Genomic DNA, 26,676 nt, shown 5'->3' with positions numbered 1-26,676 from the left:
CTTTTCATCTAATATAATCATATTTTAGAAAATAACACAAAAATGATCTCAACCATCAACAAAAAAAAATAAGCGCTCAATTAACAAGCGTATCAATAACAAGCATAGATATCAAGAAATACACCATTAAGCATATAAAGGATGGATCTATCCTACGCTACAGTCAATATAATGGGTTACAAGAGGCATTTAGCAGCACAGACTGTTAAATTACCTCTTAAATACCCATCAACGCTGCAGAAATATACACCCAATGAACAATTTCATAGACAGTTAGCTAGCACGGGTGATATAGTCAATTTGAGTAAAATAAACTCCTCATTCATTGACCAAATTTCGTACGTGGTTCTAAATGATATGAAGACTATATCTTTTACGCCATTGAATTCGCAAGTAAATAATTTCCGCTTGAAATTTCAAAGCTTGCAAGTGGTATTACCGCATGAACTTAAATCAAATCACTGTATCAGTGTTTATTATGAAAAGCTGGAGACTGAAGATGAAGGATGGATAATTATGGATTTGATTGATGAGAATTATTTGTTTATAACATTGAAAATATCTTTAACTGACTTTATTGTAGAAGATAACCAGAAGGCCAAATTCTCATTAAATAATTTCGATCAATGGGGGAGAATATCAATACCCTACTCATTCGAACTAAGATCACCTCCATCGTTTATGAAAGCCATTGATTCTCGTAACATAATAATTTCTTTGAAAGACGGTGGATTATTGCATTTACAGAGATCGGAGCATTTGAAGGATTTTGCTGTTCATAATTTCAGTGATCCAACGTCATTATTACCATTGAATTTTGTGAGTGGCCTATTCAAGAGAGATACTTCAAATCAAGATATTGTTCTAGATGGAGTCTCGTCTAATTCGCTTGTGGACTTGGTAGCTGTTAGTACTATACTTATAACATTGACTGTCGACAAAGTGTTAAAATTCTGGAATCTAGAAAATCATCAACAAGCGCGTAGTCCAATAGATTTGAAAGATGATAAGTCGGGATCAAGAGCTGATGCGGCCTGGTTAAGTTCCGTATCTTCTAGATACTTGCAAGTTGTTGAAAGTGAAGCGTCCGGTCATGCATATTTAACTTGTCACTACACTACTACATCTAATAGTTTAAAACAAAATTACAATGAGATGGGTTTGCTTTTCAAAGCGTGGGAGATTTTAGATCATAAGACTCAAATAGAATTGATTTCCTTAGATCGCTTGACCTTCCAACCACAGTTGCCAGATTTGCTAATTTCCTCACAAGGCGATGAAGAGACAAAGTATCATAATTCCTTATGGTTTGTTCAAGATTTTAGATGCGAAAGTCGTGGTGAATATTTGAACTATCATATTTTATGGAAATCAAATACATCATCAATCCTTGTGACCTATAAAATTCATTTCAATAATGGTGCAGTATCATCAATAAATTGGTCCCAACCAAACAGTTCGAACTCATTATCTGATTCTACTTCTCATCATGATATTGAATTTTACTCCAACAAAATTTTGAATTCTGAGAGCTATGATGACTTGATTATTACAACTTCATTAAATATCTTCAGAGAGCATATAGGTCTTGAAAGCGTTAGATATAATAGTTCCATTCGTGAGACTGTTATCGAGACAATTGATAAGGCTGCAAATGATTATCAAGATCGCAAGTCTTGTTGGTATAAATTGGACTGCTTGTGTGAAGAACTTAAGAAAGTAGGTGAAGAATCATTAGCATTATGCATAGCCAATAAGTCAACTATATTGACCTTGAATATTAATAATATCAGTATATTTAGGCAATCGCATCACTATGAAGGATTCTTTTATAATAAGCCATCATCCAGTGAAGGTAAATTGGCAGCAATATTAGAACGGTTAACAGTTGCGTTATCTCCAAAGACATATAATAAAATTTACCGTGGTGTTCTAAACCTTGAAGCTTCAAAAGTAACTGCTGATAAGGCTACTATGTTGTATGATACTATTCTTAATAATAAGATTTCGACAGATGAAATCTCTCTGATTATGACTGAATTGGAAAGTATTCCTGACGTCCTCGATGTTATTTCATCGTTAATTGATTCGCGTATTAAGCCAGATAACCTTGATGAAACTATAAGAAAATTAAATCCACTAGCCACTATTGGTACTTTGACTAAATTGAATACACTAGTAACTTTCAGAAATATCAAACGTCACCATGAGTCAATTTTATTAAGCTTGGTCGTTTTATTCTTAATTTGTGAAGTGAATGAACAGATCCTACTCTTGCTTAATAAATTAATTCAAAGATTATCCAGTTATGTTATTGTTGATTGTGTTTTCAATACTTGCTTTGAATCAGATAACATACATGCTAAAGTAGAATCGACAGACCTTAGCAATTCCGAAAACTCGTTATTTTGGACAGGATTAGCCAATAGAAACCCAAGACTTAATTCTTTGATTATAGAAGGTAAATTGACTGAAAGTTACGATTACTTTTATGGTCATGTCATTTCATCATATGATAAATTTATTCTTGATGTTATTATAGAGTTAATAAATCATGGTGAAAGTTTATTAATTAAAGAGAAATTCTTCTCTAAATTAAGTCAATCAAAAATCATCGATAGATTTTTGATCGGGTTAGTTTATTTAATCAACAATGAGCCATTGGAGTTTTTCCTGATATTTGAAAAGCACGAATTTTTCAAGTTTGATAATGATTCTATTAAAGAAGATTTAAAGAAAAAATTCCTAAACTCGTTGTCTATCAACCCACGTATAAAATCTTTCCTCACCACGATATTTTTAAATGAATTTGATGGTATAGACAGTGAATTAGGAAAAGCAAACTATTTCCATGCATTATCGGAATTATCAAAATCACAAGGAAGAGATTTACGCCATCGTTCACATCACCGTCAAAGGTTTATAACCCCGACTACAAGCGCTATTAATGCTGTTACATCAGCTGATGGTTCATCTTCTACTATTGAAGCGGAGTTCATAAATAATGCGTTGAAATTTGAAAGAATTGCTGTTGAAAACTTGAAGAAAATTAATAACCCAGATGAAACAGTTATCCTGAATATTGACCAATTCTATCTAAATATATTTGAGATGGCACTCAGTTCATTAAAATATGATTTGGTATATGAGTGCTTATCATATTTGTCTTCTTCGAAGGTTTCAAAGATTTTCGATTTTAAGGATCTACTTAGTAGGTTCATAAACAACTTAATGTTAAATCAACGTATATCCATTATTTTTCCACCAAATTCGAATAAGTTATACTCTAGACATTATTTATTAATTGATTCGATACTATTGGAAACCGCTAACAATGAGTTAGCATTGGCTAATTCTCTCAAGTGTTATGAATATCTTTATACATGGAGGCTTTTCGGCCCAACGTTAGATTCTAGTCAATTAGCCGATAAAAGAGGTGCAGCTGAATCGTTATATATGTTTATTACGAGGTTTAAGCATGAGCAAACGAATTTACTCGCCAATTCTACAACAGTTGTTGAAGATATCAAACAATATAAATTGAAGATTTTAGAATTATACATGATAATTTTAAATTGTTTGAAAAGCTTCGATGATGATGAAGATAAGTGGATTATAAAATCAAAAAGTGTTGATTCATTATCAGTTACCAAATTGGATGAAATAAATTTAGAATATTACGAATGGTTAAGAGAATTAGAAGACGATTTGAACTAAAATAATGTACATCTATGTATAGATATTAAAATAATTATATAATTTAACCTAAATTTGCTTTCATATTACCGCTACCCTTTGGATTATCATCCTTCCAGTCATCCCATTGTCGCTTTTCTAATTCTTCGTCTGAATTATCACTATCACTATCATTCTTCTCATCTTTGACTTCTTCTTTCATCATCTTACCGTTCGCCAATTCATAATCTAGGTATTCCTCAACAGACATAGAAGGAAGAACTTGGCCTGTGCCAAAGACTTTCAGCTTGAGATCTTGCTTATTGGACGTTATTGTAAAAGGTTGTAAAATTTTGCCTTGTTTCGAAATCAAATCAGAAATCTTGCTTTTATTGTTGAAGGGTAAGGATTCTAATTTTGAAGTATATCCATAATCATTTTCCATTGATGGTTCTTCCTTGGATTTAGGAGGGTCTATTTCTGTTATACGCTGTTTTGGTCTGTTGGATAAGACTTGCAATTCCATCGACAATAGCTCCAAGTTATTAAAGGCGCTGATGCTGTACAATCTTAGTTGATCAATATAAATCGCCTTAACAATCTCTTCGTCAAATCTCTCAAACATGGAATCGTCTTCTTCCTCGCCTTTTTCGGAATTTTGATTATAGTAGTCATTTAATATTTGCAATTTTCCTTTCAACTCTTTCTCTAGCTTGTAATTTTCAATTTTATCTGCTCTTTTCAATGCGGGATTACTATAGGATACTAATTCGTCGTACGTAGGATTGTATATTTCTTTGAACGAATTCACTCTGGAAGATTGAGACTTGGATAAAACTTCACCATAGTTATCTAGTTGTGCTATAAAATGAACAAGTTTGCTCTTAGCAATGGTAATATTCATTTCTTTGAACTCAATTGGATCTGATGCTTCTGGAGCTTGTCCAGTTTTTGGGTTCCATAAATAATCCGAATATAACAATCCCAAATAATAATCCAAGTTTATAAATTGTATGTAACTGACATTTATTTCGTTAAGAGACTCGTTGTCGCTAAACAAATCTAATCTATCAACAATCAATTGAATCAAAGTAAACTCTTTAATCAAATCACCAACGTTCGTCTGGTATTTCAATGAGTCTTTGCGATCACCAAATACAGAACTACCATTAAAAATACTTTGAAATTTTCCAATAGCATTCCTATATCTTTCAGAAACAGTTCTGTCGTTCTTATTCTCTTTGTTGTCCATTATAATTGAGTTAGATTTCGTTTAATTCTAGATGGAATATTTTCAATTTTAATATAGGCAAATTTTATATACACGCACAATGAAGGGTCACTTTTCAAATATCAAGTATTGATTATTACTACAGTATAAGTGGTAATTAATATAAATAAAAACACAATACGATAATGAGTGCTCCAGCATATTATGAGCTCTATAGAAGGTCGACTATAGGAACAACGTTAACTGATGCATTAGATACATTAATTTCCGATGAAAAGATACAACCACAACTAGCTATGAGAATTTTAAATAACTTCGATCGAATTATATCTGAATTGTTGAAAAATGAGCTGGGCATTTCCAAATCTAAGTTAACTTTTAAAGGAGATTTGCATACGTATAGATTCTGTGATGATGTGTGGACTTTCATAATCAAAAACGTTCTAATCAAATTGACTGATGTTTCAAATTCAGGTAATAATGACTTAAATGATAATGAAATAAACGTGGATAAATTTAAAATAGTTGCTTGTAACTCCAAAAAAGCTGGTGATATGTAGATAGTACTTATCATTGTTTGTCTTGCGCTAATTAGATATTTACTTCATCGAGTTGCTTATTCTTAAATATAAAATAAATGTATAATGTATTTTGATCTATTGAATCTAGTTACGGCCATCCGAGAAGGATATGACAGCCCATTTACCGGAGGAGCTCCAAAATTCTCCCTTCTCGTTACTCATGGATTTATATTTTTCAATTAATTCTTCATTCAAGCCCTTTGGTAAGCCAACTACTACGTCGGCTTTGCAAGTACGTAAACTCAAAACTGGTAGCTTAGATGTTGCCAATTCTTGAATGGACGTCGTGAAAGGAGTTGTTGGGTCCCATTGCACATCACCTGTTAATTTACGGTAATTCAAATCACCCTTGAAAATAACTAAATTTGAAGCCAATAAATCCTTATATAAATCATCGAACTTTGGGATGGTCCAATATTTGTCATCCAAAGTCCAGAATGGATGGGATTTGATAACTATCTTGTCAGACTTATGGTAATTTGTTATTCTCTCTTGTACGGCTGAAATTGCCCGCAAATTCTCTTTATTAGAGATACTACCATAAAATTTAGGATCAATCAATTGCTTCAACAATATAGAAAAATCCTTTGGCATCACGTCACTAACAAACCATGGAATTTGCTTACAATGTAAATGAATTTCACTTACTAACCCAGAATCCAAGGCAAATAAACTAAAAATCAAGTCAGCAAACAACTCAAACCCTGAATTGTCTAATACAATATCAAGTCTTTTCTCCTTGGCTTCACTCTTCAATAAGTATTCCCAAGCTTCTGATAAATCATTGACCAAAATATTTTCTTCATTTTTCTTTCTGTTTGCTTCACCTTGAACTGATTGAATATCCTCGAGGGTAACATTACCGGCTAATAATGACAAATCTGTAGCGTTACCCCATAATGAAATGTCTATAAATTCAGAAAAGAGGAGTTTCAACGTATCTTTCTCCAAGGATTTGGACAATTGAGTCGTGAGTACTTCATATCTTTTGCATAATTCTAATGCGCCGAGCTCCGATTGTTGAAAAGTTTGGTTCTTCAAGTTTTCAAAAATATCAAAATCGTGCCAATAAGATTCTTCAGAAGAAATGAAGTATTGGTTAATAGCTTGGTATAAATAGCATTCTAAGTTTAACCATGGGCCGGTCAACCAGGTGACCTTCTTGGTCTTGTTAAGTTCAACCAATGATTCGTTATAACGAGCTAAGGAAGGATTCAATTTAATTGCAGCATCATCAAATGGTTTTACTTCTTCATCGTTCTTAAACGAAACTAAAAGATCCTGTAACTTAGTGATGATATCGGACCCGGAGTTTTCCAACTTGGGGTCAGATTCAAGCTCATTCTTCATGTCCTTAATGCATCCTTCGATGATTGTAGGCCATCTTTTATGCACTGTAGGATAAGCAAACGAATTGGGATCGTCGTTGTAATATGGAAGAGGTAATTGAGTCATAGGGGGCACTAGTTTGTTTAAGTTGGACAAGAAAACATGAATACACTCTAATTCAAACTTATATTTGGGAGTAAATCACTGAATGCTTATATACAGACGTCCGAAAATACCAAACGTAGAGACTGCATTACTATGGAGATTTATGTAGACATTTTGTTTGCAAGATCACTCGTTGCAAATGGAGTGAAGAGAAAATCGAAGTATCGATGTGAAGGGTCGATTGTGTAGAATATGCCCAATTGTTCTTGTGAGAGATGGTTGCAATGCATTACTTGTTCCATGCCTCGTTGTAGCTTCAAACTTATGAAAAATAGGAATCAGCCTCTTAATTGTCAACGAAGAACTCAATACTCCGCCACCGTGATGCTATCAATAGTTTTTATTTCTATTTTCCATTGGTTCAATTGGTTCTGTTCTAGCATAATACTGCAAGCATTTCTAGTAATGTTCCAGAAACCGTATCGAATAATATTTTTACTTATGTTTACTTATTCCTACCTACGGCTACCTATGTCTATCGATATCACCGAGAGCCACTAGCATCTGACTGTATAATAAATTACACCGACATTTACAAACATCAAGTAGATCATATGCAACTTCTACCGAAATATCAGATTTTCGCAATTATCGTGTCGCCAATCCAGCTTATCCCTTCAATCACATTCGTCCTCTCCGTAACCTTATCATACATCCACGGCACAATGCCACATGTTATAATCATCTTATCTTTTGTTCGTTTGCGGAGATCACCTTCGCCGTCCCACCGAACTCTATGCATAATCTAATTTTAGGGTTGTTCCGAAAGCATCTGGAACCGCCACCCCACGGCCGCATCCCCTCCAAATCCTACAATATTCCCCATCGTCTACGCGTATGTCTATCCATAGCCGTATATTCATCATAACGTTGCAATAGCCGTCTACTGTCTACTTATACCCGTCGCATATAAACCTAATTTTTTTTTGTTATTTCTCTTGCTATTATCTCTTGTTTTTCTTATCATTTCTCGTTCTTATTTCCAAGCCCCTCGACCACGTCCCTGGCCTCACTGGCCTCATTTAGAACCACTTCATTATTCTTTCGCGCCACCTGAATGTCCTCGTATATCTTCAATGTCGACTGTTGTATCGTCTCCACCACCGACCGAGTCTTCTGTAAGTTAGCAATTTGTGTTTGCTGTGCGTGTTAGTAGTAACCTCGAATGACCCCCAATCCCTGCCGAAATGTACATACATAGTCCATGTCCAGAATCAATGCTGTTGTCCGAGATAACTCCGAGGACGGATAACCCATATATTTTTAGTTATCTGATCAAACTGCTTTTTCTCTTACTGCGGCGCAGGCCTATTATATAAGCGCTCTCTATAGCCTATTGATGAGCATGAGCGTAGAATTCGATCGAATATTGACGCTGCGAAAAACCCTTTTAACGACCATTCCGAGAATAGCTCGGAGCCTCTCCTCCCCAATGCACGTGTTGTCTCCTATGTCACTCCGCTAACACTAACGCTGATAGGCCGTTTAGGCTTTATAGTTCCGTCGTAACCAAAATAAAACCTAATTTACTTACGACTTGCAGTTCATGACTCCCTCTGACTCAACCTTTGGACTGTATTATTCTGGGGCATTGGCGTTGTTAGACTGATAGCACTCGTTCCCTAGCAAATTAATTTGTCAGCAGCATACTTACCGAGTTAGCGGAACAACCGATCTTCTGTCGCGAGGGCCAATTAAATTGCAGATGCGGGGGGAGTCTATAAGAGGAAACTCCCGGTCTTGCACGTTCGCATGCACAATAGCACAGCGAATGTAAAAGAAATTACATGGCGCACTAGCCATTTGATATATAATAAACCCAAGCGCTAGTTTTAAAGGATAAGGGAGATTTTGTAGATTTTTGAAACATCGTTACCATACAGTTTTTAAGGTCTATACATACATATATAGTACCATATTAAGTCTGCGAGACAAGATCAAGTATAGAAAGCCCCATAATTAGTAGTGGAAGCGTTTAATATTATATTAATAGTGAGATATTGATTAGTGAGCATAAAATAGTGCTCCTGAATTCATTAGTAAGAATAGTGAGAAATTTTTATCTCCATTAAATACGAGAAGCAATTGCTAGAATACGGATTACTAGCTGATTAGGTGTTGAGGAATTAACACCAATACAGAGCGACAAATAGCGAAGGCACTACAAATAACAGAAGCTTCAGATAGCAATATTAGAGATAGTATAATGATGGCGGACGTGAAGAGGAATATTTCTGAGGTATCTTCAGGATCATCGAATTTGAGTCATGATGACAAAAAGTTGCACACCAAGCCAGGACGCAAGCCTATAGAGATCGAGCCCAAGTCGAAAAGGACGGCGCAGAATCGGGCGGCACAGAGGGCGTACAGGGAGAGAAAGGAGCGTAAAATGAAGGATTTGGAAGACAAGGTAAAATCGTTGGAGGACGAGACAATCAAGGCCAACACCGAGCTGGACTTCTTGAAGGCTCAGGTTGACATGTTAAAGAACGAGTTAGCGAGATACAGAGGCCATACAGATTTTCTGGACTTGAAGTTGCCCACGAGAGTGGGCCACTTGTCGAACCCTAATACGGGAGGCACATATAGGCCGACAATGGGGGAGAAGCACCATTCTTCCCAGTCGGATTCAGCCAGTAATAAGTCGTCGGTCGGAGAAGTTAAGTTCCAGTCGCCTAACGAGTCACTGAACAACACATCGCCAGACTCGGTGGGCCAGTTTTCTGCCAGCTTTCCATGGTCCAAGGACAACTTGGCCGATTCCAATACCTCCAATGATGGATACCTGACCGGCCAGAAACAATACGTGCCAGACTTGATCAGCGGGTCCTCGTCGTCTACGTCCCCGCTCAATGATAATATTTTGGTTTCTCCAGACTCACAGAACTCGGCACCTAACACCGTAAATTCTAATCAATTTGATAACCAGAATGATCAAAATTACGGGTTTACCCATCAGACTTTTGAAGAGCAGGTTGATCCCTTTTGTGTTAAATTAAACGAAGCTTGTGGCACCAAAGATTGCCCTGTACCGAAGGACAAGGAAGATCAATATCAATATAACTCGCCATTTAGCAATTTAAGGAATCCAGAGAAAGAAAACTATACGACTTCAACTAACGACAACACAAGCTTTGACCCTTTCTTTAATGGTGATTCTAAATTCAATTTTGAATTATCTAGCAACAATGAAGACCCATTGTCATTTTTAAACGATAATAACTTTGATGTTTCATTGGCCTTCGCCGATAGTTATACGGAACCTAAGAGGAGCAACGAAGTTGATCCAATGTCGTTGTTGACCACAGAAGAAAGTGTTTACGATCCATTGAACGATAAAGGATTCAATTTCAATGATTTTGTCAGGACCAGCGTTTCCGATGGACATGAAGACAACTCTGTCAAGAAGACTAATACAGAGTCTGCTCCTCAAAAGACTGAAGAAGAAGAAGTTGTCCCAGCACCAGAAGATACCGTTAAATGCTCTGAAATATGGGACCGTATTACCTCACATCCTAAATACACAGAACTTGACATTGACGGGTTGTGTAATGAGTTGAAGAGCAAGGCTAAATGTTCTGAGACCGGTGTGGTGATTAACTCTTCCGACGTTAACCATTTATTGGAGCAATCTGCCTTATTGAGACGTAAGTAAAAAAAAATACCCAGCAAATGATTTCTTGTAATGATGAATGAAAACAATTTTCAGTAAGCTTACGCCTTACTACCTGTTACATAATGCGATTAGAATTTCTCTTGAATAATATATACATAATATATGAATAGCAATGGAACTTTGAGTAGAAAGCGCAACCCAGCACTTTTCAGATGTGTAGAGTATTTACTGACATGTACCGAATTTTGTATAATTAAGATATATTTGTCATTTTTCTTCCAGCTGATTCTGAAGTGTACCTGAGTACTATGTAAGCACTTTCAATTGGACCGGTTCTGTTTCTATGTTGACATATTGCAATCAATTTGATCGCCTATAAGATGCTGTTGTAGTGGTTGCCCGTTGCAGGATCCGAATTTGATTTGCCCTCTCATCTCGATAACATTTTAATGTTGAATTATTTTAATGAAATATTGTAACAAACCTCCCCTTGAAACAGACGACTATACGAACAACATTACTTAGACACGTAGCAGCAGGATCCGTATCAATCAATACCTCTAGTAGGTTCTGCTTCGTTGCAATTATGTATCACGTGATTATATTTCTTGAGCCAATCAAACTAAATTTGTTCACTCAATGTAAGAAAACTATAGAAAGCTAAAAGAAGTGTTTAACATTAGAATCAAAGTATAACCAACATGTCGACTTCGATTGTTCGTACTCTTAAAAATATATACTCGTCAGGACTTAAGAGGGCTGCTTGGCAAGTCCATAATCTTAACGATACCAAGAGAGGTTGGTTAGTTGGTCAAGATGACTTTGGCAATAAATATTATGAAACCAACGTCGCAGAAGAAATACATTTAAGAACTAGATGGGTTGAATATGCTGATTGGGGTATGGCCGTTGATATGTCGAAGGTTGAACCAGGATGGCATTATTGGTTGGGTTATGGTACCAACACTCCTCCAAACAAGTTACCAGCTGATCAAAAGGTCGTTAGGGCTTACCCATTACCTGAACAGCATAAGAAGAACTACACCGGTACTTCAGGTGCGTTTGTCACCTACAATACCTCTAAACCAAAACATACTGCCTGGAGTCCAGAAGTTAAAGAACGTGTCGAAGCGTAATTTTACCCATTTGCATATTTATTGTTATGTCGAGCTCGGATTTTTATACGGCAGAAATGGCTGCTTGAATTGAGAGCTTAATCAGTATCGGTATAATGAATGGATACGTCTAGTTGTTATATAGCTTTGGTTTCACTGGTTAGTTTTACATTGGCTTATGTATTTCATTATTTCTTATACCTACGTTATATATTTTTACATTATTGAATTTACACTGAAATATACATTAATATTGTTTCCAATTATAACCGTACTTGTGTAACATTAACAGGATCTCTAATTATTATTGGCTTTAATCAATTCTATTGGGTACAAGGGCCAGGGGCCAAGATAGAATCAAGCTGTGTGCGGCTCGGCACTTTTTTCATATAAAAGTTTTCATACATAATATTGTAACCAATTATTTTAGTATCGAAATACACATCGCCAGCAAAAGAAATGAGTGGTTCAGATAAGTTACCAGGATTGGCATCTGATGCCGTTCTCAAGCAATCTATTCCAGTTCCTGATAGTTTTGTTGAAATCAAGGGTATCGATTACTCCAAAGACTCCGCTTATAACATGAAGGCAGTTGATTTAATAGAATCTATGAAGAACATGGGATTTCAGGCTTCTTCAGTGAGTCAAGCGTGTGAAATTATTAACGGTATGAGAAGCTGGAGAGGTAAACATATCGATTCTTTACCTGAACATGAAAGAACAGGAGAATTTGATGATGAGGGATACCAAAAATCAACTATTTTTATGGGTTATACTTCCAATTTGATCTCGTCTGGATTAAGAGATACATTACGTTTCTTAGTTCAACATAAAATGGTCAGTGCTATCGTATCCAGTGCTGGTGGTATTGAAGAAGATTTAATCAAAGTCTTGGCCCCTACTTATATGGGTGAGTTTAGTTTACCAGGTAAGGGCTTAAGAGACCAGGGTATGAACAGAATCGGTAACTTATTGGTCCCAAATGACAACTATTGTAAATTCGAGGAATGGATTGTTCCAATTTTGGACAAATGTTTGGAAGAACAAGAGGAAGGTATGAAAAAAATGGGTTCTGATGGATTAAATGCAGACTCCCCAGCATGCTGGACTCCTTCAAAATTAATCAACAGATTAGGAAAAGAAATAAACGACGAATCTTCCGTCTTGTATTGGGCTCATAAGAACGATATCCCTGTATTCTGTCCTGCCTTAACTGATGGATCCATAGGTGACATGCTTTTTTTCCATACTTTCAAAGCTTCTCCACAGCAAATCAGGTTAGATATTGTTGCTGATATCAGAAAATTAAACTCGATGTCGATGGCTGCTTCCAATGCTGGAATGATTCTTTTAGGTGGTGGGTTGATCAAGCATCATATTTGTAACGCTTGTTTAATGAGAAATGGAGCTGATTACGCCGTTTACATAAATACTGGTCAAGAGTTTGATGGATCCGATGCTGGTGCCAGGCCAGATGAGGCCATATCTTGGGGTAAGATTAAAGCAGAAGCAAAACAAGTCAAGGTTTATGCGGATGCAAGTATAGTTTTCCCATTAATTGTTGCTGCAACCTTTGCATCTGAAAAACCAAACTAATAATCTGTATATAATATTTAGAACTTATCTATCTAATAGACTTTGTTGTGCTACCGTATTTTGGTAAATTCATAGTATGCCTTGAGCCACAGTGTTGCGCGAGTTTGCGCGATAACCAATTTTGGTTATCAGGATATTAAGGGTTACTTTATCTGATATACAACTATTGAACTAATATCAAATAAAAAACTATATAAGACCACAATTAAAGAATGAGCGATTCAGAAATCCTTGCTAAAGCCCTTGAAGCAGCTTTAATGAAAATTAACTTGAAAGAAGTTACAGAAAATTTGAAGGAGAGTGAAAAGAAGCCAGCTTTATCAAAACGGACCCAAGATCAAGTTGACTTGACTTCAAAATACAATGATGAGTTCTACGAAAAGTACGCTAATGAGTACATAGAATTCACTTATGCAAATCCAACCATTTTCCATGTCGTTGACTATTTTGCCGAAAAATTGAACAACGAAGGTTTCAAGTATCTTCCTGAGAAAAAATCGTGGGAGAGTTTGAAACCTGGTAAATATTACACGATCAGACATGGTGCAGCATTGGGGGCGTTTATTGTTGGTAAAAATTGGACTGCTGAAAGAGGAGTTGGTGTTATTGGCTCTCACATTGATTCTTTAACTGTACCTTTGAAACCCAATTCTAGCAAAGAAAAAATTGATGGTTATGAGTTGTTAGGTGTGGCACCATACGCTGGAACTTTGAATGATCTTTGGTTAGATAGAGATTTAGGAGTTGGTGGAAGTCTCTTGGTGAGAGATTCAGCCTCCAAAAGAGTCAATCAGCAACTAGTCGATTCTACCCCACATCCAATTGCTCGCATCCCAACGTTAGCACCCCATTTTGGAGCTGCCTCTGCAAGACCTTATAACAAGGAAACACAAGCAGTTCCAGTGATTGGATATTCGGGGTCCGATGACGAAGAAGAAGAAGCTACAGACGAGGAAAAATCGTCCCCATTATACGGCAGGCATCCATTAAAATTATTGAGATACATTTCGTCCTTAGCAGGGGTCGAAGTATCTGAAATTCTTCAATGGGACTTACAATTATACGATGTCCAGAAAGGAACAAGAGGTGGTTTGAATAAAGAATTCATCTTCAGTCCCAGAATTGATGACAGAATCTGCTCATTTGCAGCAATTCATTCTTTGCTCGAAAGCAATCACGATGCCCTTGTGGAGTCAGATTCGTTCTCGCTTGTTGCCTTATTTAACCATGAAGAAATCGGCTCAGGGTCTGCCACGGGCGCCAAGGGCGGAATCACTGATCTGATAATTTCCAGAGTTTTGGCTTCCCAATACTTCAACCCCGACGATTCGCATACCCAGGAACAATTAGAGCTAGCATATGCAAATTCTATTATCCTATCTGCCGATGTCAACCATTTGTTGAACCCCAATTTTGCCAGTGAGTATCTCGATCACCATAAGCCTGTCCCAAATAAAGGAATTACAATCGCTGTGGATCCTAACGGCCACTTCGCTACAGATGCACCTGGATTGGCATTAGCCGAAGAATTAGCCAGACTTAACAATGACTCGCTTCAGTACTTCCAGATACGCAATGATTCTAGGTCGGGCTCCTCAATTGGTCCCTTGATTTCTCTGCAGACCGGTGCCAGAACTATTGATTTAGGTATTTCACAGCTCTCGATGCATTCAATCAGAGCGACTGTGGGGTTCAAAGATATTGGTTTGGGTATCAAGTTTTTTAACGGGTTCTTCTCCAATTGGAGAAAAACCTATGACGGCTACTCTACCCTATAAGCAATATATCGATTTCCTACAATATTGAGTCCTTTATAGTCTATACAATATATGTCTTAGCCAGCTAAAATAGCCTTATGTATCTTCTTGCTTAACGCGGTAATGACTAGAACGTGACCCGCAAAGCTATGGGATATTTGTCACGTAAAATTATATGCTGTTTCAAAGCGTTTATGATTAATAATTTAAGAGATCAATCGATAGTTCCAAGGATATATATAGTATTGAACAAGTATTGATACTTAGGAAGATGGGTATGTTTGTAATTAAATAGAAAATTGGGAGGAAAAAGGATCAAAAATGAGACCGATGATACTAACAGACGGAATTTATATAGCACCTCAAAAAAAAATGACATTGCAAGAGTTCTTCAGTGACCAGTGTAAGTAAAGATAATAGTAAGGGGGTCAATTGACATTGTATGAATAAGTATACTAACTAGAAATATTAGCTTTTGGAGGCTCTTGGGCAGATGATGAAATAGATATGGCATCTATATCAGTTCCCATAGAAAAGCACAAACACTCGGTATATTCAAAAGATCCGTTTGGAAGCTCGCATCCCTCTGGTGGATTTGGTGGCCATTCGTATAATAGGCTGTCTGGGATTCATGATAATGGGCCGCCGTACATAGTGAAGTTATTGAATCTTCCGATTACGTCTAACGATGGGTTTATTGAAGATTTGTTTAAGAGTAGATACACGACGTTTGTTAAGTTTAAGATAGTGGTGGACCCTTCGTCGAATATTCTAGAGACGCATGTTATTAAGAAAGTAGCATTCGTTGAGTTAGAATCATTCCAGGAAATGAATAAGGTATTAAAATGGCAAGATTTATATTACAACGCGACCAGAAGGGTTGTGGTTGAATTGGCAGATTTCCATGATTTTCAGCACTGTATTAGCTTTAATCAAGATCACGAACGGGAAATCCAGCAAATCCAGGATGATTTTGTTAAGCAAAAGCAAAGCCAACATTTTGGCCATGGCGGATTTGATCATGGTCCATCACGCAATATTAATATAAACTCTCCTCCAAAGAAGTATCAGCCATTAAACTCTCTGGCTATTGCATCATTACAGCCAAGTTTATCCGACAGAAAATCATCAATACTGCAGGAAGGTTCCGTAGCACCTCCAGTGGCAGCACCTCCAAAGAATAAGCCAAATCCCTTCGGCGCAGCAAAACCAGTAGACGTATTATCAAAACAACATGAGATTGACAAGAAGCTTATTACGATCAACCACACGACTATTAAGACTTTAGGTCCAATGGCTGATAGTCTTGATTTGGATCAACATGATGCGACAGAAAAGCATGCATCGTCAGAAGAATCCCACTTTCCCCGTGAAAGAAGACCGTCACAGAAAAGTTCCAGGCGGCCTTCAGTTAATATTTTGAAGAGGCCTTCACCCTCTACAAATCAGAATGTGCCTAGTCCTGAATCGCATCCAGAGGCGCAGGAAACAGAAACATCACAGTTAATGAAAGCTCCTATCCCAGAATCCATATATGCTCCAAAGGATGATAATAAAAGTCTTGCAGAGCTATTAAGTAAAAACAAAAACCCTCCTCCCCCTAAAGGGAGAGGTACTCCTAAGTCAATTAAAAATTCACCAAAGCCAAATACTAATAAACCAGTAATATTGAAAAAGAAGACTCAAACACCAACAGTAGACTTAACGGTCAAAGAAAGCCAATTCATTTCAAATTCGGAAAATTCTGCAGCAAATATGGATCTCGACAAAAAATCTAAGGATAAGGAAATAGAAGATAAATTGAAGAAAATTAATGATTCTTTATCACAAAATAATAAACTGGAAGTCATGCATGAGTCTCATGTGAATGGTTCAAGCAAATCCAAAGAAAATGTTCCTGATGTGAAACCTTCGCGCGAAGTAGACGGCAAGAAAAATGAAGCACAATCTGTCCCTGCTCAAGAGGAAAACAAGAAAACGATCGAAGTACATGCTCCCCCATCCCAAGAAGCTGAACGGGCAAAGGACAGACCAAATTTCAAGAAGCATTTTGCAGAATTAAGTAAAAGACAGAATGCCCAGAGAGAAAAGATGCAAAATTCCCAAAATACTCGTTGTAACTCTCATTCACAAACTCTCAATAATAAAAAGAGCAATGGCTTGAACTATAGACGCCAGGATCCAAAAGAATTAGGTTTACCCACCGAAGTATCGAAAACCACATCTCTTGGTATTCAAGATGCAAGTGATACGAGGAATATCGTGGTGAAGAGTAACAGTAATGAGGATACCAGTAAAGATGATCGGGTACCGGGGCCAAAGGTTTCCGGAAGAAATAAGAACAGGTCTTCTGGAAGAGCTAAAGCGACAGATTTGCCAAAGAAAGATGTTAAAAAAATGGAGGAGGTCAAGTCCAGAAGGCTACAAGCTAATCTGAAAGGTAACAACACCGGTAAAAATGGTAAGAAGACTAAAGAAACTAGCAATTCAGATCAAGTTGAGGCCCTTAATGGTACTAAGGATGTGAAAGAAGTAAATGATGTAAAAGACTTCAAAGATATGAAAGATATAAAGCCTGAAGCATCTATAAACGCACTGAATGATGCGATAATAACTAACGAAAAAAGAAGCAAAACCCCAGAATTAATTGGAAAGGAAGTCATCACAGATCCTAGCAATGGGCAGACATCGTCTTCCACTGGTGGAAAACAGAATATTGCAGATTCCGTAAATACGAAAGAGACGGATGCAACAAAGTCAGATGTGCTGTCGGACAAGATTTCTACTGCCTCCAATCGTGGTAGAGGTAGAGGAGGTAGAGGAAGGGGTAGGGGTGGTTTTAGGGGTTCTGTTAGAGGTTCGAGAGGAAACCGAGGAAGAGGAAACTTTAATCTTCATTATGTGAGAAGTAGAGATGATAAGAACGCCGAAAGTTGAGTTGAATAATTATTAATATTGCATATAAAGTATATAGATTATATCTAATATTAATTTAAAATATTACTTTAAAAGAATAGTGCACAAAATTCACGAGAGCTATGTGTGTTATTAATACTCAATGAAAACTATTCAATGTCGAAAATTGGACATAAATTATAGGAGTCCACTATCTTTTAAGCTATTTTCCAAAATTGTTTCTTTGATAGCTGCAAATACCAATTGAATATTTGAGGTATCTGTAGCTTGTGTTACATGGGGATAGATACTTAAACCGGATCGATTCACTTGATTGAACCTCCATAAAATATACTTGGCAGCTTTGTTAATGTTATTACCACCGGTATAATCAGGAAAGTGGTTTTCTAGAGGAGAATAGGGCAACTTTTCTGCAAACACATCAATTTTATTCAAAAACAAGACAATTGAAGTTCTTGCAAACCACCTTGAATTAACCACGGAATCAAACAAAATTAACGATTCTTCTAATCTATTTTGACTATTTTCTTCGAGTAAAACTTGGTCATATTCAGACAAAGCAACACAAAATATAATAGAAGTAACATTATCAAAGCAATGAATCCATTTCTTTCTTTCTGATCTTTGACCACCAACATCGAACATATGAATATTCAATCCACCGCTCATTTGAAATTTGAAATCAAAAATACCAGAAGTTTTCTTACGCGTTCTCAAAATATCATTAACTGATGGACAGTAGTCGACTTTCGAAATCCTTTCTAAATCATTCAAGAAGTAATTAGTAGAATCAATTAAATAGAAATTTCCCTGTTGGTATCTGATAAATTTCTGAACCTCCGGGGTCTTATAAATGTGAATAATCTTACCAGCAATATCTGGATTGAAAGATTCATCAACATTAATGTTGACCTCATAATCCAAAACTTCATTTAACATATCATAATCTAATACGTGCTTACGATTTGCATCCTTTGTACCACTGAATTGCTGTATGCGATCCTCCTGGTTGTCCGGTGCAACGGTGTTATTCCCTATATTGTCATCTGCTCCGGTTTCATTCTGTTTATGTATTAAATCAGGTTCCAAATCGATTATTGCATTAATCACACTTTTGATACACTCCAAGACATTCTTATAAACAAACGGCTTATATTCATATAATTCCTCCGTGCTATACCCATTTTGATGTAAGATTTTCATCTGCTTAACAATTGTGGACTTACCACTTTCCCCTGATCCCAACAACAACACTTTAACTTCCTTTTCAGAACCAGCCGAAGAAGAAATGGCATTTGAAGTTTCATTTGCAGACTTTTCTGGGTACGTTGAAGAATGCAATTCGTTCGAAGAATCCGTCGATGTATTATGGTCTTTTGACGCGTTGATATTATTTTTATTTGAGTTCAATGATTGTTTTTGATCATGGCGCTTGTTATTGACCTTCGGTGCCTCTGATGGCTTGGTATTGTCCAGCTGCTTAGATGTACAAGATCCCATTTTGCACACGGATCACTTTTTCAGTATATGAATTATTCACGATCGTGTAATTAGATTTATATATAAGCTAACCTTGGGATGTATGAGTCTACTGGAGACTTTTTTTTATGCTTCTGACTGCTTAACTAGATTAATTGCTAAATTATAAATCAATGCACTAGTATGTTTCTTGGGAAATTAGTGTTTGTTGGTCATTAATATAGCCACTCATATTGTACTGCATACAATATTAAATGGTCAACTTACATTTGCTAAAATAAAGACAACCAATGGTGAATATTGGAATTGTAATATCTAAATGGAATTGGACTATAGAAATAAACAGAGCCCTTTACAACGGTTACAGGCAAATCGATATTTAGTAGGTGTAGGAAGAAAAAAAAATAACGGAAAGTAAGACTGATGCCGCAAGTAAAATTAGTGGTAACTTTTGGCTGAAAAAAGATGCATCAGACAAATAAACGACGTTCACTTCTGTAAAATTAGTTGTTGCGTTTACGGTGTTGATGTTCAATCTTTTCTCGTGTTTCTGGTCTTGAGATTGGTCTTTATTCTTCGGTAACACCAATATAGCTTCGATGGAAGTTGTGTGGGTTCCAGTTGGATTTTGAACTAGAATCGTCGTTGAAAATTGGGTCATTTGGTGATTGGTTGGTGAAGCTGTTATCTTCAAGGATCTCATAAGCTTGCAATTGATTGTCATGGCATTTGGTTTCTTCTTTTCATAGTATTCTTCAAAGTCTAAAGTAGTAGCCGCAGCATCCCATCTCTTTTGTAATCTATGAGTTAGATTGATGTTATCATCCAGCATACGTGGTTCATCGACTCCAAGAGGTTTAGGAGGATAATATTCTGGGGTGTTACCGCTTGCAAATATATCTGTTCCGTACGATCCAGAACCATTAATACCCAATTTATTATCGAATTTAAAGTCATTATTTCCGCTCGTTTTGGATGGAATTTCCACAGAGTAAGAAGTCGTGTGAACATTCTTACAATATGTTAGAATCTGGTGCTCAAAGTACCAATAATTGCTGCTTTTTTCACCCAAGGACTTACATTGATGGTCAACCTCTTTCAAGAAGAAGCAACGACAACTTTCAATTGACGAAAATCCTTGACATGAATGGAATTTCAAATTGTTATTTTCTATTGTGTCCATGCAATCATTGAAGTCTTTTCGTAAGGCATTTGTATGTAGATCTGATAAAGGGTGCTTATTGTTGATTGCAATTGCTCTCCTCGTGAACAATAAGCCCAATGATAAATAAAGGAATAGAAATCTTGGTCTTGTGAATTCTGTCCTCATATTGGAACTGTTGTAATAAAAGGTTTTATTAGTACTCTTCTTTAACAAGTATTTCCCATGTAAATGTTGAAAAGCCTTTTGGGCGCAAATTTGTTTCTGTGCGTACAATAATGTTCCGCAAGAATATGCGGACCATGCGAATATTTTTTCATAATGTATTAATTTCTACATCTAAGTTCTCCTATGCTATTTAATATTAATCCTTTGGCCCATCTGGTGGTACTACTGAATCTGGAACCGAATCCATCGAAGGCCCATTATTGAGTTGTGCTATGTTTTGGGATGATGCATTCTTCGCATCTTGCAACCTCTTACGCTCTTTTCTTCTCCTCTTTTTAGTTTCAAATTCATGCCATTCGCCTTTAACATCTTTCAAAAAATGCAAAGGTTCTGGTTTTGGATCCTCCGTGAAATATGGATGTTCTAAAGCCTCTCTAGCGGTTAACCTCTTCTTAGGATTCAATGTCAATAATTTGACAGCTAAATCAAAACTTTGCTCTGACATGATAGACTCATACTCATTCTTAAAAGTGCTTGCTTTGTTTATCTTTGGTTTCAACATCTCAAACCAAGGCAAATTTTCCATATCAGGCCAATTTTCAATATTTGGAGTACCCATAACATTAAATATCTTATATAATTGGCCAATCTCGTCAAATCCTTGAAATGCGGCTATTTTCGAATACAACTCAATCAAAAGACAGCCCACGCCCCAGATATCCACTTCTCTGCCATAATCTGTAGAACCTAAAAGTAATTCTGGTGGTCTGTACCAAATTGTAATAACTCTATTGGTATAATCTGGAATCTCTCCATCATTAAGAACATTCATGGTTCTTGCCAAGCCAAAATCTGCTATTTTTAACCTTCCTATATTATCTAACAAAATGTTCGAACCTTTAATATCCCGATGGATAACTCTTTTCTTGTGTAAATACTGCAAGCCTTCCATTAATTGCTTGAAAATGAATTTCCTATGACTTTCTGTTAACTTTAAATCGGGGTGTGTTAATAAACCTGTCAAGTCGTGATCCATATAATCAAATATCATATAAATTTGATTGTGTTCCACCATCATCTCTAGTAATCCGACAACATTTTCATGGTCAAACGATTGTAAGAGCTTTATTTCTCTCATGGCCGTGATCGGGAAACCTTCTCTTTCAGATTCTAATCTTAATTTCTTCAAAGCAACATATTCATCGGTGATAGAATTGGTAGCTTTATATACTTTTCCGTATGTCCCTTCACCTACCTGCTGAACTCTTTTATAAATTTCAGACGGTCTCGTTATACGTATCAGATATATTTGCGATTTACTTAATTTAATAGGTGGTGCAGCCTCTTCGTCCTTCAGATATGGTCTTGGTTTAGCTCTGGAATCGTTCACATTCCCTGACCTTGGGCCCTTCGGTAAGTTTTTTAAGTTCACTTTTGGTTTATAACTGTTATTATCATACCTTGGATTCCTGTATGTGCTTGATTTATCCCTATAACTTGATGGGCCAGGCGCTGGACCATTGAAATCTGTTCTGTCCTGTCTTTTTCTGTAATCATCCCCTCCTCTATAGCCTTTCGACTCTGATGGGTGTGGTCTCTTCGAGCCAGGGCGAAAGTGAAAGTCTCTATCGTTACCTCTGTAACCAGATGGTCCAGACGGTCTGAATTTTGATGGTTGATAGGATTCGCTCCTTTCATTCGCAGACGAATTAGGTCTGTAGTTATCCCGTTCTTGATACCTTTTAGGTCCTGATGGTGTGTACGTATCTCTCTGTCCATAGGAAGATTTATAGTTTCTGTTATTACTATTGGAGTTGTTGTTGTTACTACTTGTTGGGTTGGGATTTCTTCGATCTTCATATCCTCTAGTAGATCTTGGGCCACTTGGTGGTCTATATCTATCTGACATTTTGGTCGCTAAGTAAGTTCTAGTGAATTGATAGCTAGTCAAGTTCAATCACCTTATGACTATCATTTTAAGAAGGCGACAGAATTAAAAAAAATCCCCAATGGTGTTACCCGGATACATTCGCCGGTACTTAAAACAACGTCAACCTATTTTCTATCCCACCACCACGTACTGGGACCTATCATGACAATGTCCCCTAATATTCTTGTCAGGATGAATCAAATATAACTATCCCAAGCATCTTCTCTGAAAATCGGTTATTACTAACTCAAGGGTTTACGGAAATATGTAATAAGTAGAGTAAAAAGTCAAAAGAAATCCTCCCATACGAGCCATATAAACAAGTGTTAAATAGTATATCGTAGCTTAACACATGTTCATATCCCAAGTGTAAAAGGAGCAAAGTAAAAGTCAGTAAAAGAAAAAATGTAATTGTTGGACCTCTGCCGCCACCTGAGAACTATAAACAGGATACCCATTTCTCACTAGCATATTATGGCGGCGTCATATATCTGGATGTACTTGTATCGCATTCCCATAGTATTTGGATGGATGATTTCACCTTATCAATAGTTCATCATTCTAGAACCATACCGTTATATATAACACTCTACATACACCTCAACAACTGAATCCATCGTTATTGTAGCATCCTTCGATTATCTTGTCAATTTAATTGCTTTAAATATATCGGAATATCATGATAATTAGTTAAACAACCTCTTTTTGATCCATTCCGTGAATAATCAAACGTTATAATGATAAAGAAATTCAATCCTTCAATAAGCAACTCTTATTTAATGATCGAACAAAAAATTGAGTATTGTGATAATGTCGGGTAACCCGCTTGGTTGCCAGCCAAAACATTGATAGTGTGCCATTTAGCATTTAACATAAGTCATATAAAGATATAACATTGTTATATAAGTTAGGATGGTATGTATTTGCATAGGTGAAGATGGGAAAACAGTAAAGTCTCCATTATCACCATGTTAGATTATTAATATGCGTAAAACTAACGTAATTAGATTGGAAGAGTTGTTCATATCAGTGCTGATTTAGTATTATTGTCTGCTTTCTTAGCTGGGGTCAAAAGAAACACTGGTTTAACGTAAGTATATATATTATGACAGAGTATTATCAACCAGGGTGTAGATTAACATGAATATAGGCCAAATCTTGATTCTGCTACTAATAGTGAAGATGTTAAATATTACGCGGGCAAATATTTAGATTTGGGTGAAAGAATATTTGATTACTCGTCGACGTACTTTGGATCGTCGGATTATTTCAAGCGTAGATAATCGCTTCTTTGGGTTCTAGATTATAATATTATTGGTGGTTAATAGTAGGGCATTATTGAAATCTATGTTACTTTTACTCTACGCGTGTATAGTATAGTATAGTAATACACAGAAATTATTTATTCATTGCGTATATTGGTCTGTATTAATATTTAGTTAAGAAGGGACAAAAACAGGATAAAATAAAGGTATTATGAGGTATAAGCGAGAAACAAATACCCACGTTAAATAAAAGTAGGGGTAAAGTAATAATCAAGAAAAAGCGGCGTGATAAATAGGTGCGATGAAGCCGATTACTCGACAGTAACTGATTTAGCCAAGTTACGAGGGAAATCGACATCAATGCCTCTGTTAACTGCTAACCAATAACTCATCAATTGCAATGGGATGACGTTCAATAAACCTTGCAAACAGTCAACAGTCAATGGAACGTGCAAAGTAGCCAATGCCCTACTTCCGCCAATGACATCATCGCCTTCGTTACAAATGACAATTGGTCTACCATCTCTAGCTGTGACTTGCTCAATAGCGGAAAGAACCTTTGGAAATAAGGAATCTCTAGTAGCAAAAGCAATAATTGGTAATTTACTGTCAACCAATGCTAAAACACCATGTTTCAATTCACCGGCTAACACACCTTCAGAATGCATGTAGGAAATTTCCTTAATCTTTAAGGCACCTTCCAAAGCAGTAGCATGTTGGTAACCTCTACCTAACAATAACATAGATTTTTGATCGTTCAAGCTAGTGTCACATAATTGCTTAATCTTATCTTCTAATTGCAAAACAGTCTTGATTTGTTCTGGGATTTTACGCAATCCTTGGATGATTTCTTTGTGACGGGCAGCCTTAGAGATGGAATCATTTGACAAGGATAAAGCGAACATGACCAAAGCAATGTATTGAGAGGTGTAGGCCTTGGTAGATGCAACACCGATCTCTGGTCCGGCATTAATATGAACACCACAGTGTGTTTGTCTTGACATACTTGAACCAACAGAGTTAACAATACCAACAGTCAATGCACCTCTTTCTAAACAGTATTGTAAAGCTAAGATGGAATCAGCCGTTTCACCAGATTGAGAAACAAAGACACAAGTGTCATCTCTGAAAACAGGAGACCTTCTATCCAAGAAGTCAGAAGCTAATTCAACTGCAACAGGAATTTCAGTTAATTCCTCAAAAATGGATCTAGTAGCTAAACATGAATGGTAGGAAGTACCACACGCAATCATAATGATTCTTCTACATCTTCTTATGGTAGGTAACCATGACTTCAAACCACCCAATAAGACATTTGGATTCTCGAAATCAATTCTACCTCTCATGGTGTTGAAAGTTGATTCAGGTTGTTCAAAAATTTCCTTTTGCATGAAATGCTTGTAAGGACCCTTCATAATTTCATTCAATTCCATTTCCAATGTTTGAATTTGTCTGATAGTTGAATCACCGGCCAATTTTTTAGCTCTGTGGATATGTAATTCACCATCGTAGATGTGTGCAATATCATCATCTTCTAAAAACAAGACCTTCTTAGTGTGTTGCACAACAGAAGCAGGATCAGAAGATAAGAAAAATTCAACTGGCATTGGCAAGTTGTCATCAGCTAAGAAAGCTCTGGATTGAGAAGTTCTCAAGTTAGATTCACCTTGAGCAACTGGTAAAAGACCCATATCTTGGACAGTGGAGTTGCTCGAGATTGGAGCTTGATCTGGGTTGGATTCAGGGAATTCGACATCAACGAAATCAACCTTTAACTTTTTGTCAGTCTTGACACCAACTAACAATGGAGAACCTTTTCTAGTACCACAAACTTCACCGGGATAATGAGTTGATTTAACTAATAAACCATAAGAACCTTCTAACTCGTATAAGACTTGTTTAGTTAATTCATTCAAATCTAAAGCGTATCCGGCTTTCATGTTGGAGTCGTAAACGTGTTTAAACAACTTAGCAATACATTCAGAATCGGTTTCGGATTCAAATTTCATTCCTTTGGATAATAATAAAGTCTTGAGAGCCCTGTAGTTGGTGATAATACCGTTGTGCACAATGACGAACTCAGACTTAGGGTCAGATCTGTGAGGATGACAGTTGGTGGTCATTGGTTGACCATGGGTGGCCCATCTGGTGTGGGCGATACCAACGTGGTTTTCAAACACAGTACTACGGTCGACATTTTGTCTAACAATTTCTTCCTTTAAGGCAACAACCTTACCGGTTTGCTTGACAATGATGACATCGTCTTGCTTGTTGCCATCAATGGCTATACCACTCGAATCATACCCTCTGTATTCTAATCTTTGAAGCCCTTCAATAAGATTGTCCATAATCTCTCCTCTGGACTTGTCTACTAAAAAGTTGACATAACCAAAAATACCACTAGAAGCTTGTTAGTATGCATTTTTCACTAAAACGGTTCGAATCGAAAAGAACAGATCACTACGTACCACATATTTATCTAATTTCTGTAATATAATATTCCGTAATATATGTATTTTCAAACCAATATATTTCTTTACGACTGATTTATTTCCTATTTATATATCAAGAAAGTTTTTCTTCTTTAATATGGTCAAATGTTCCAATTCCACTTGCTTCTATTCATCAATAATGGCGTTTTGTGGACTTTTATATAGAATTATTTTGGTTAATTTTTTTTGGTAAACAAAG

At 36.5% G+C, this 26,676-nt stretch overlaps 15 protein-coding genes across 15 annotated transcripts; 8 read left to right on the top strand and 7 right to left on the bottom strand. All coding sequences in view use genetic code 12, as the record gives it.

Annotated features, from left to right (window-relative positions):
• Nucleotides 1-141: 141 nt before the first annotated feature.
• On the top strand, nucleotides 142-3,717 carry DEHA2G02530g (DEHA2G02530p; the record flags this gene model as incomplete). Its single annotated transcript, XM_461654.1, has 1 exon — nucleotides 142-3,717. The coding sequence occupies one exon, from the start codon at nucleotides 142-144 to the stop codon at nucleotides 3,715-3,717; it is 3,576 nt and encodes a 1,191-aa protein (XP_461654.2).
• A 43-nt stretch (nucleotides 3,718-3,760) lies between these two features.
• On the bottom strand, nucleotides 3,761-4,927 carry DEHA2G02508g (DEHA2G02508p; the record flags this gene model as incomplete). Its single annotated transcript, XM_461653.1, has 1 exon — nucleotides 3,761-4,927. One exon carries the CDS (start codon nucleotides 4,925-4,927, stop codon nucleotides 3,761-3,763), a length of 1,167 nt encoding a protein of 388 aa, XP_461653.2.
• Nucleotides 4,928-5,091: 164 nt separating this feature from the next.
• Nucleotides 5,092-5,466, top strand: DEHA2G02486g (DEHA2G02486p; the record flags this gene model as incomplete). The annotated part of the gene is made up of 1 exon (XM_461652.1): nucleotides 5,092-5,466. The coding sequence occupies one exon, from the start codon at nucleotides 5,092-5,094 to the stop codon at nucleotides 5,464-5,466; it is 375 nt and encodes a 124-aa protein (XP_461652.2).
• A 105-nt stretch (nucleotides 5,467-5,571) lies between these two features.
• Nucleotides 5,572-6,942, bottom strand: DEHA2G02464g (DEHA2G02464p; the record flags this gene model as incomplete). Its single annotated transcript, XM_461651.1, has 1 exon — nucleotides 5,572-6,942. One exon carries the CDS (start codon nucleotides 6,940-6,942, stop codon nucleotides 5,572-5,574), a length of 1,371 nt encoding a protein of 456 aa, XP_461651.1.
• Nucleotides 6,943-7,944: 1,002 nt separating this feature from the next.
• Nucleotides 7,945-8,238, bottom strand: DEHA2G02442g (DEHA2G02442p; the record flags this gene model as incomplete). Its single annotated transcript, XM_461649.1, has 2 exons — nucleotides 7,945-8,121; nucleotides 8,179-8,238. The coding sequence occupies 2 exons, from the start codon at nucleotides 8,236-8,238 to the stop codon at nucleotides 7,945-7,947; spliced, it is 237 nt and encodes a 78-aa protein (XP_461649.2).
• Nucleotides 8,239-9,190: 952 nt separating this feature from the next.
• On the top strand, nucleotides 9,191-10,636 carry DEHA2G02420g (DEHA2G02420p; the record flags this gene model as incomplete). Its single annotated transcript, XM_461648.1, has 1 exon — nucleotides 9,191-10,636. The coding sequence occupies one exon, from the start codon at nucleotides 9,191-9,193 to the stop codon at nucleotides 10,634-10,636; it is 1,446 nt and encodes a 481-aa protein (XP_461648.2).
• A 662-nt stretch (nucleotides 10,637-11,298) lies between these two features.
• Nucleotides 11,299-11,733, top strand: DEHA2G02398g (DEHA2G02398p; the record flags this gene model as incomplete). The annotated part of the gene is made up of 1 exon (XM_461647.1): nucleotides 11,299-11,733. The coding sequence occupies one exon, from the start codon at nucleotides 11,299-11,301 to the stop codon at nucleotides 11,731-11,733; it is 435 nt and encodes a 144-aa protein (XP_461647.1).
• Nucleotides 11,734-12,171: 438 nt separating this feature from the next.
• Nucleotides 12,172-13,308, top strand: DEHA2G02376g (DEHA2G02376p; the record flags this gene model as incomplete). The annotated part of the gene is made up of 1 exon (XM_461646.1): nucleotides 12,172-13,308. One exon carries the CDS (start codon nucleotides 12,172-12,174, stop codon nucleotides 13,306-13,308), a length of 1,137 nt encoding a protein of 378 aa, XP_461646.1.
• A 212-nt stretch (nucleotides 13,309-13,520) lies between these two features.
• DEHA2G02354g (DEHA2G02354p) lies at nucleotides 13,521-15,086 on the top strand (the record flags this gene model as incomplete). Its single annotated transcript, XM_461645.2, has 1 exon — nucleotides 13,521-15,086. The coding sequence occupies one exon, from the start codon at nucleotides 13,521-13,523 to the stop codon at nucleotides 15,084-15,086; it is 1,566 nt and encodes a 521-aa protein (XP_461645.2).
• A 250-nt stretch (nucleotides 15,087-15,336) lies between these two features.
• DEHA2G02332g (DEHA2G02332p) lies at nucleotides 15,337-18,002 on the top strand (the record flags this gene model as incomplete). The annotated part of the gene is made up of 3 exons (XM_461644.2): nucleotides 15,337-15,340; nucleotides 15,424-15,468; nucleotides 15,538-18,002. The coding sequence occupies 3 exons, from the start codon at nucleotides 15,337-15,339 to the stop codon at nucleotides 18,000-18,002; spliced, it is 2,514 nt and encodes an 837-aa protein (XP_461644.2).
• Nucleotides 18,003-18,158: 156 nt separating this feature from the next.
• DEHA2G02310g (DEHA2G02310p) lies at nucleotides 18,159-19,481 on the bottom strand (the record flags this gene model as incomplete). The annotated part of the gene is made up of 1 exon (XM_461643.1): nucleotides 18,159-19,481. The coding sequence occupies one exon, from the start codon at nucleotides 19,479-19,481 to the stop codon at nucleotides 18,159-18,161; it is 1,323 nt and encodes a 440-aa protein (XP_461643.2).
• Nucleotides 19,482-19,839: 358 nt separating this feature from the next.
• DEHA2G02288g (DEHA2G02288p) lies at nucleotides 19,840-20,790 on the bottom strand (the record flags this gene model as incomplete). Its single annotated transcript, XM_461642.1, has 1 exon — nucleotides 19,840-20,790. The coding sequence occupies one exon, from the start codon at nucleotides 20,788-20,790 to the stop codon at nucleotides 19,840-19,842; it is 951 nt and encodes a 316-aa protein (XP_461642.2).
• Nucleotides 20,791-20,986: 196 nt separating this feature from the next.
• DEHA2G02266g (DEHA2G02266p) lies at nucleotides 20,987-22,699 on the bottom strand (the record flags this gene model as incomplete). The annotated part of the gene is made up of 1 exon (XM_461641.1): nucleotides 20,987-22,699. The coding sequence occupies one exon, from the start codon at nucleotides 22,697-22,699 to the stop codon at nucleotides 20,987-20,989; it is 1,713 nt and encodes a 570-aa protein (XP_461641.2).
• Nucleotides 22,700-23,632: 933 nt separating this feature from the next.
• Nucleotides 23,633-24,003, top strand: DEHA2G02244g (DEHA2G02244p; the record flags this gene model as incomplete). Its single annotated transcript, XM_461640.1, has 3 exons — nucleotides 23,633-23,635; nucleotides 23,728-23,810; nucleotides 23,871-24,003. The coding sequence occupies 3 exons, from the start codon at nucleotides 23,633-23,635 to the stop codon at nucleotides 24,001-24,003; spliced, it is 219 nt and encodes a 72-aa protein (XP_461640.1).
• A 293-nt stretch (nucleotides 24,004-24,296) lies between these two features.
• Nucleotides 24,297-26,458, bottom strand: DEHA2G02222g (DEHA2G02222p; the record flags this gene model as incomplete). Its single annotated transcript, XM_461639.1, has 2 exons — nucleotides 24,297-26,385; nucleotides 26,454-26,458. 2 exons carry the CDS (start codon nucleotides 26,456-26,458, stop codon nucleotides 24,297-24,299), a joined length of 2,094 nt encoding a protein of 697 aa, XP_461639.1.
• Between the last annotated feature and the right edge of the window lie 218 nt (nucleotides 26,459-26,676).

This window comes from Debaryomyces hansenii, assembly GCF_000006445.2.
Source record: "Debaryomyces hansenii CBS767 chromosome G complete sequence".
In the NCBI taxonomy this organism is placed as follows: Eukaryota; Fungi; Ascomycota; class Pichiomycetes; order Serinales; family Debaryomycetaceae; genus Debaryomyces; species Debaryomyces hansenii.
Note: the sequence above shows the minus strand (reverse complement) of the source record. Positions and strands in the feature narration are given on the sequence as shown.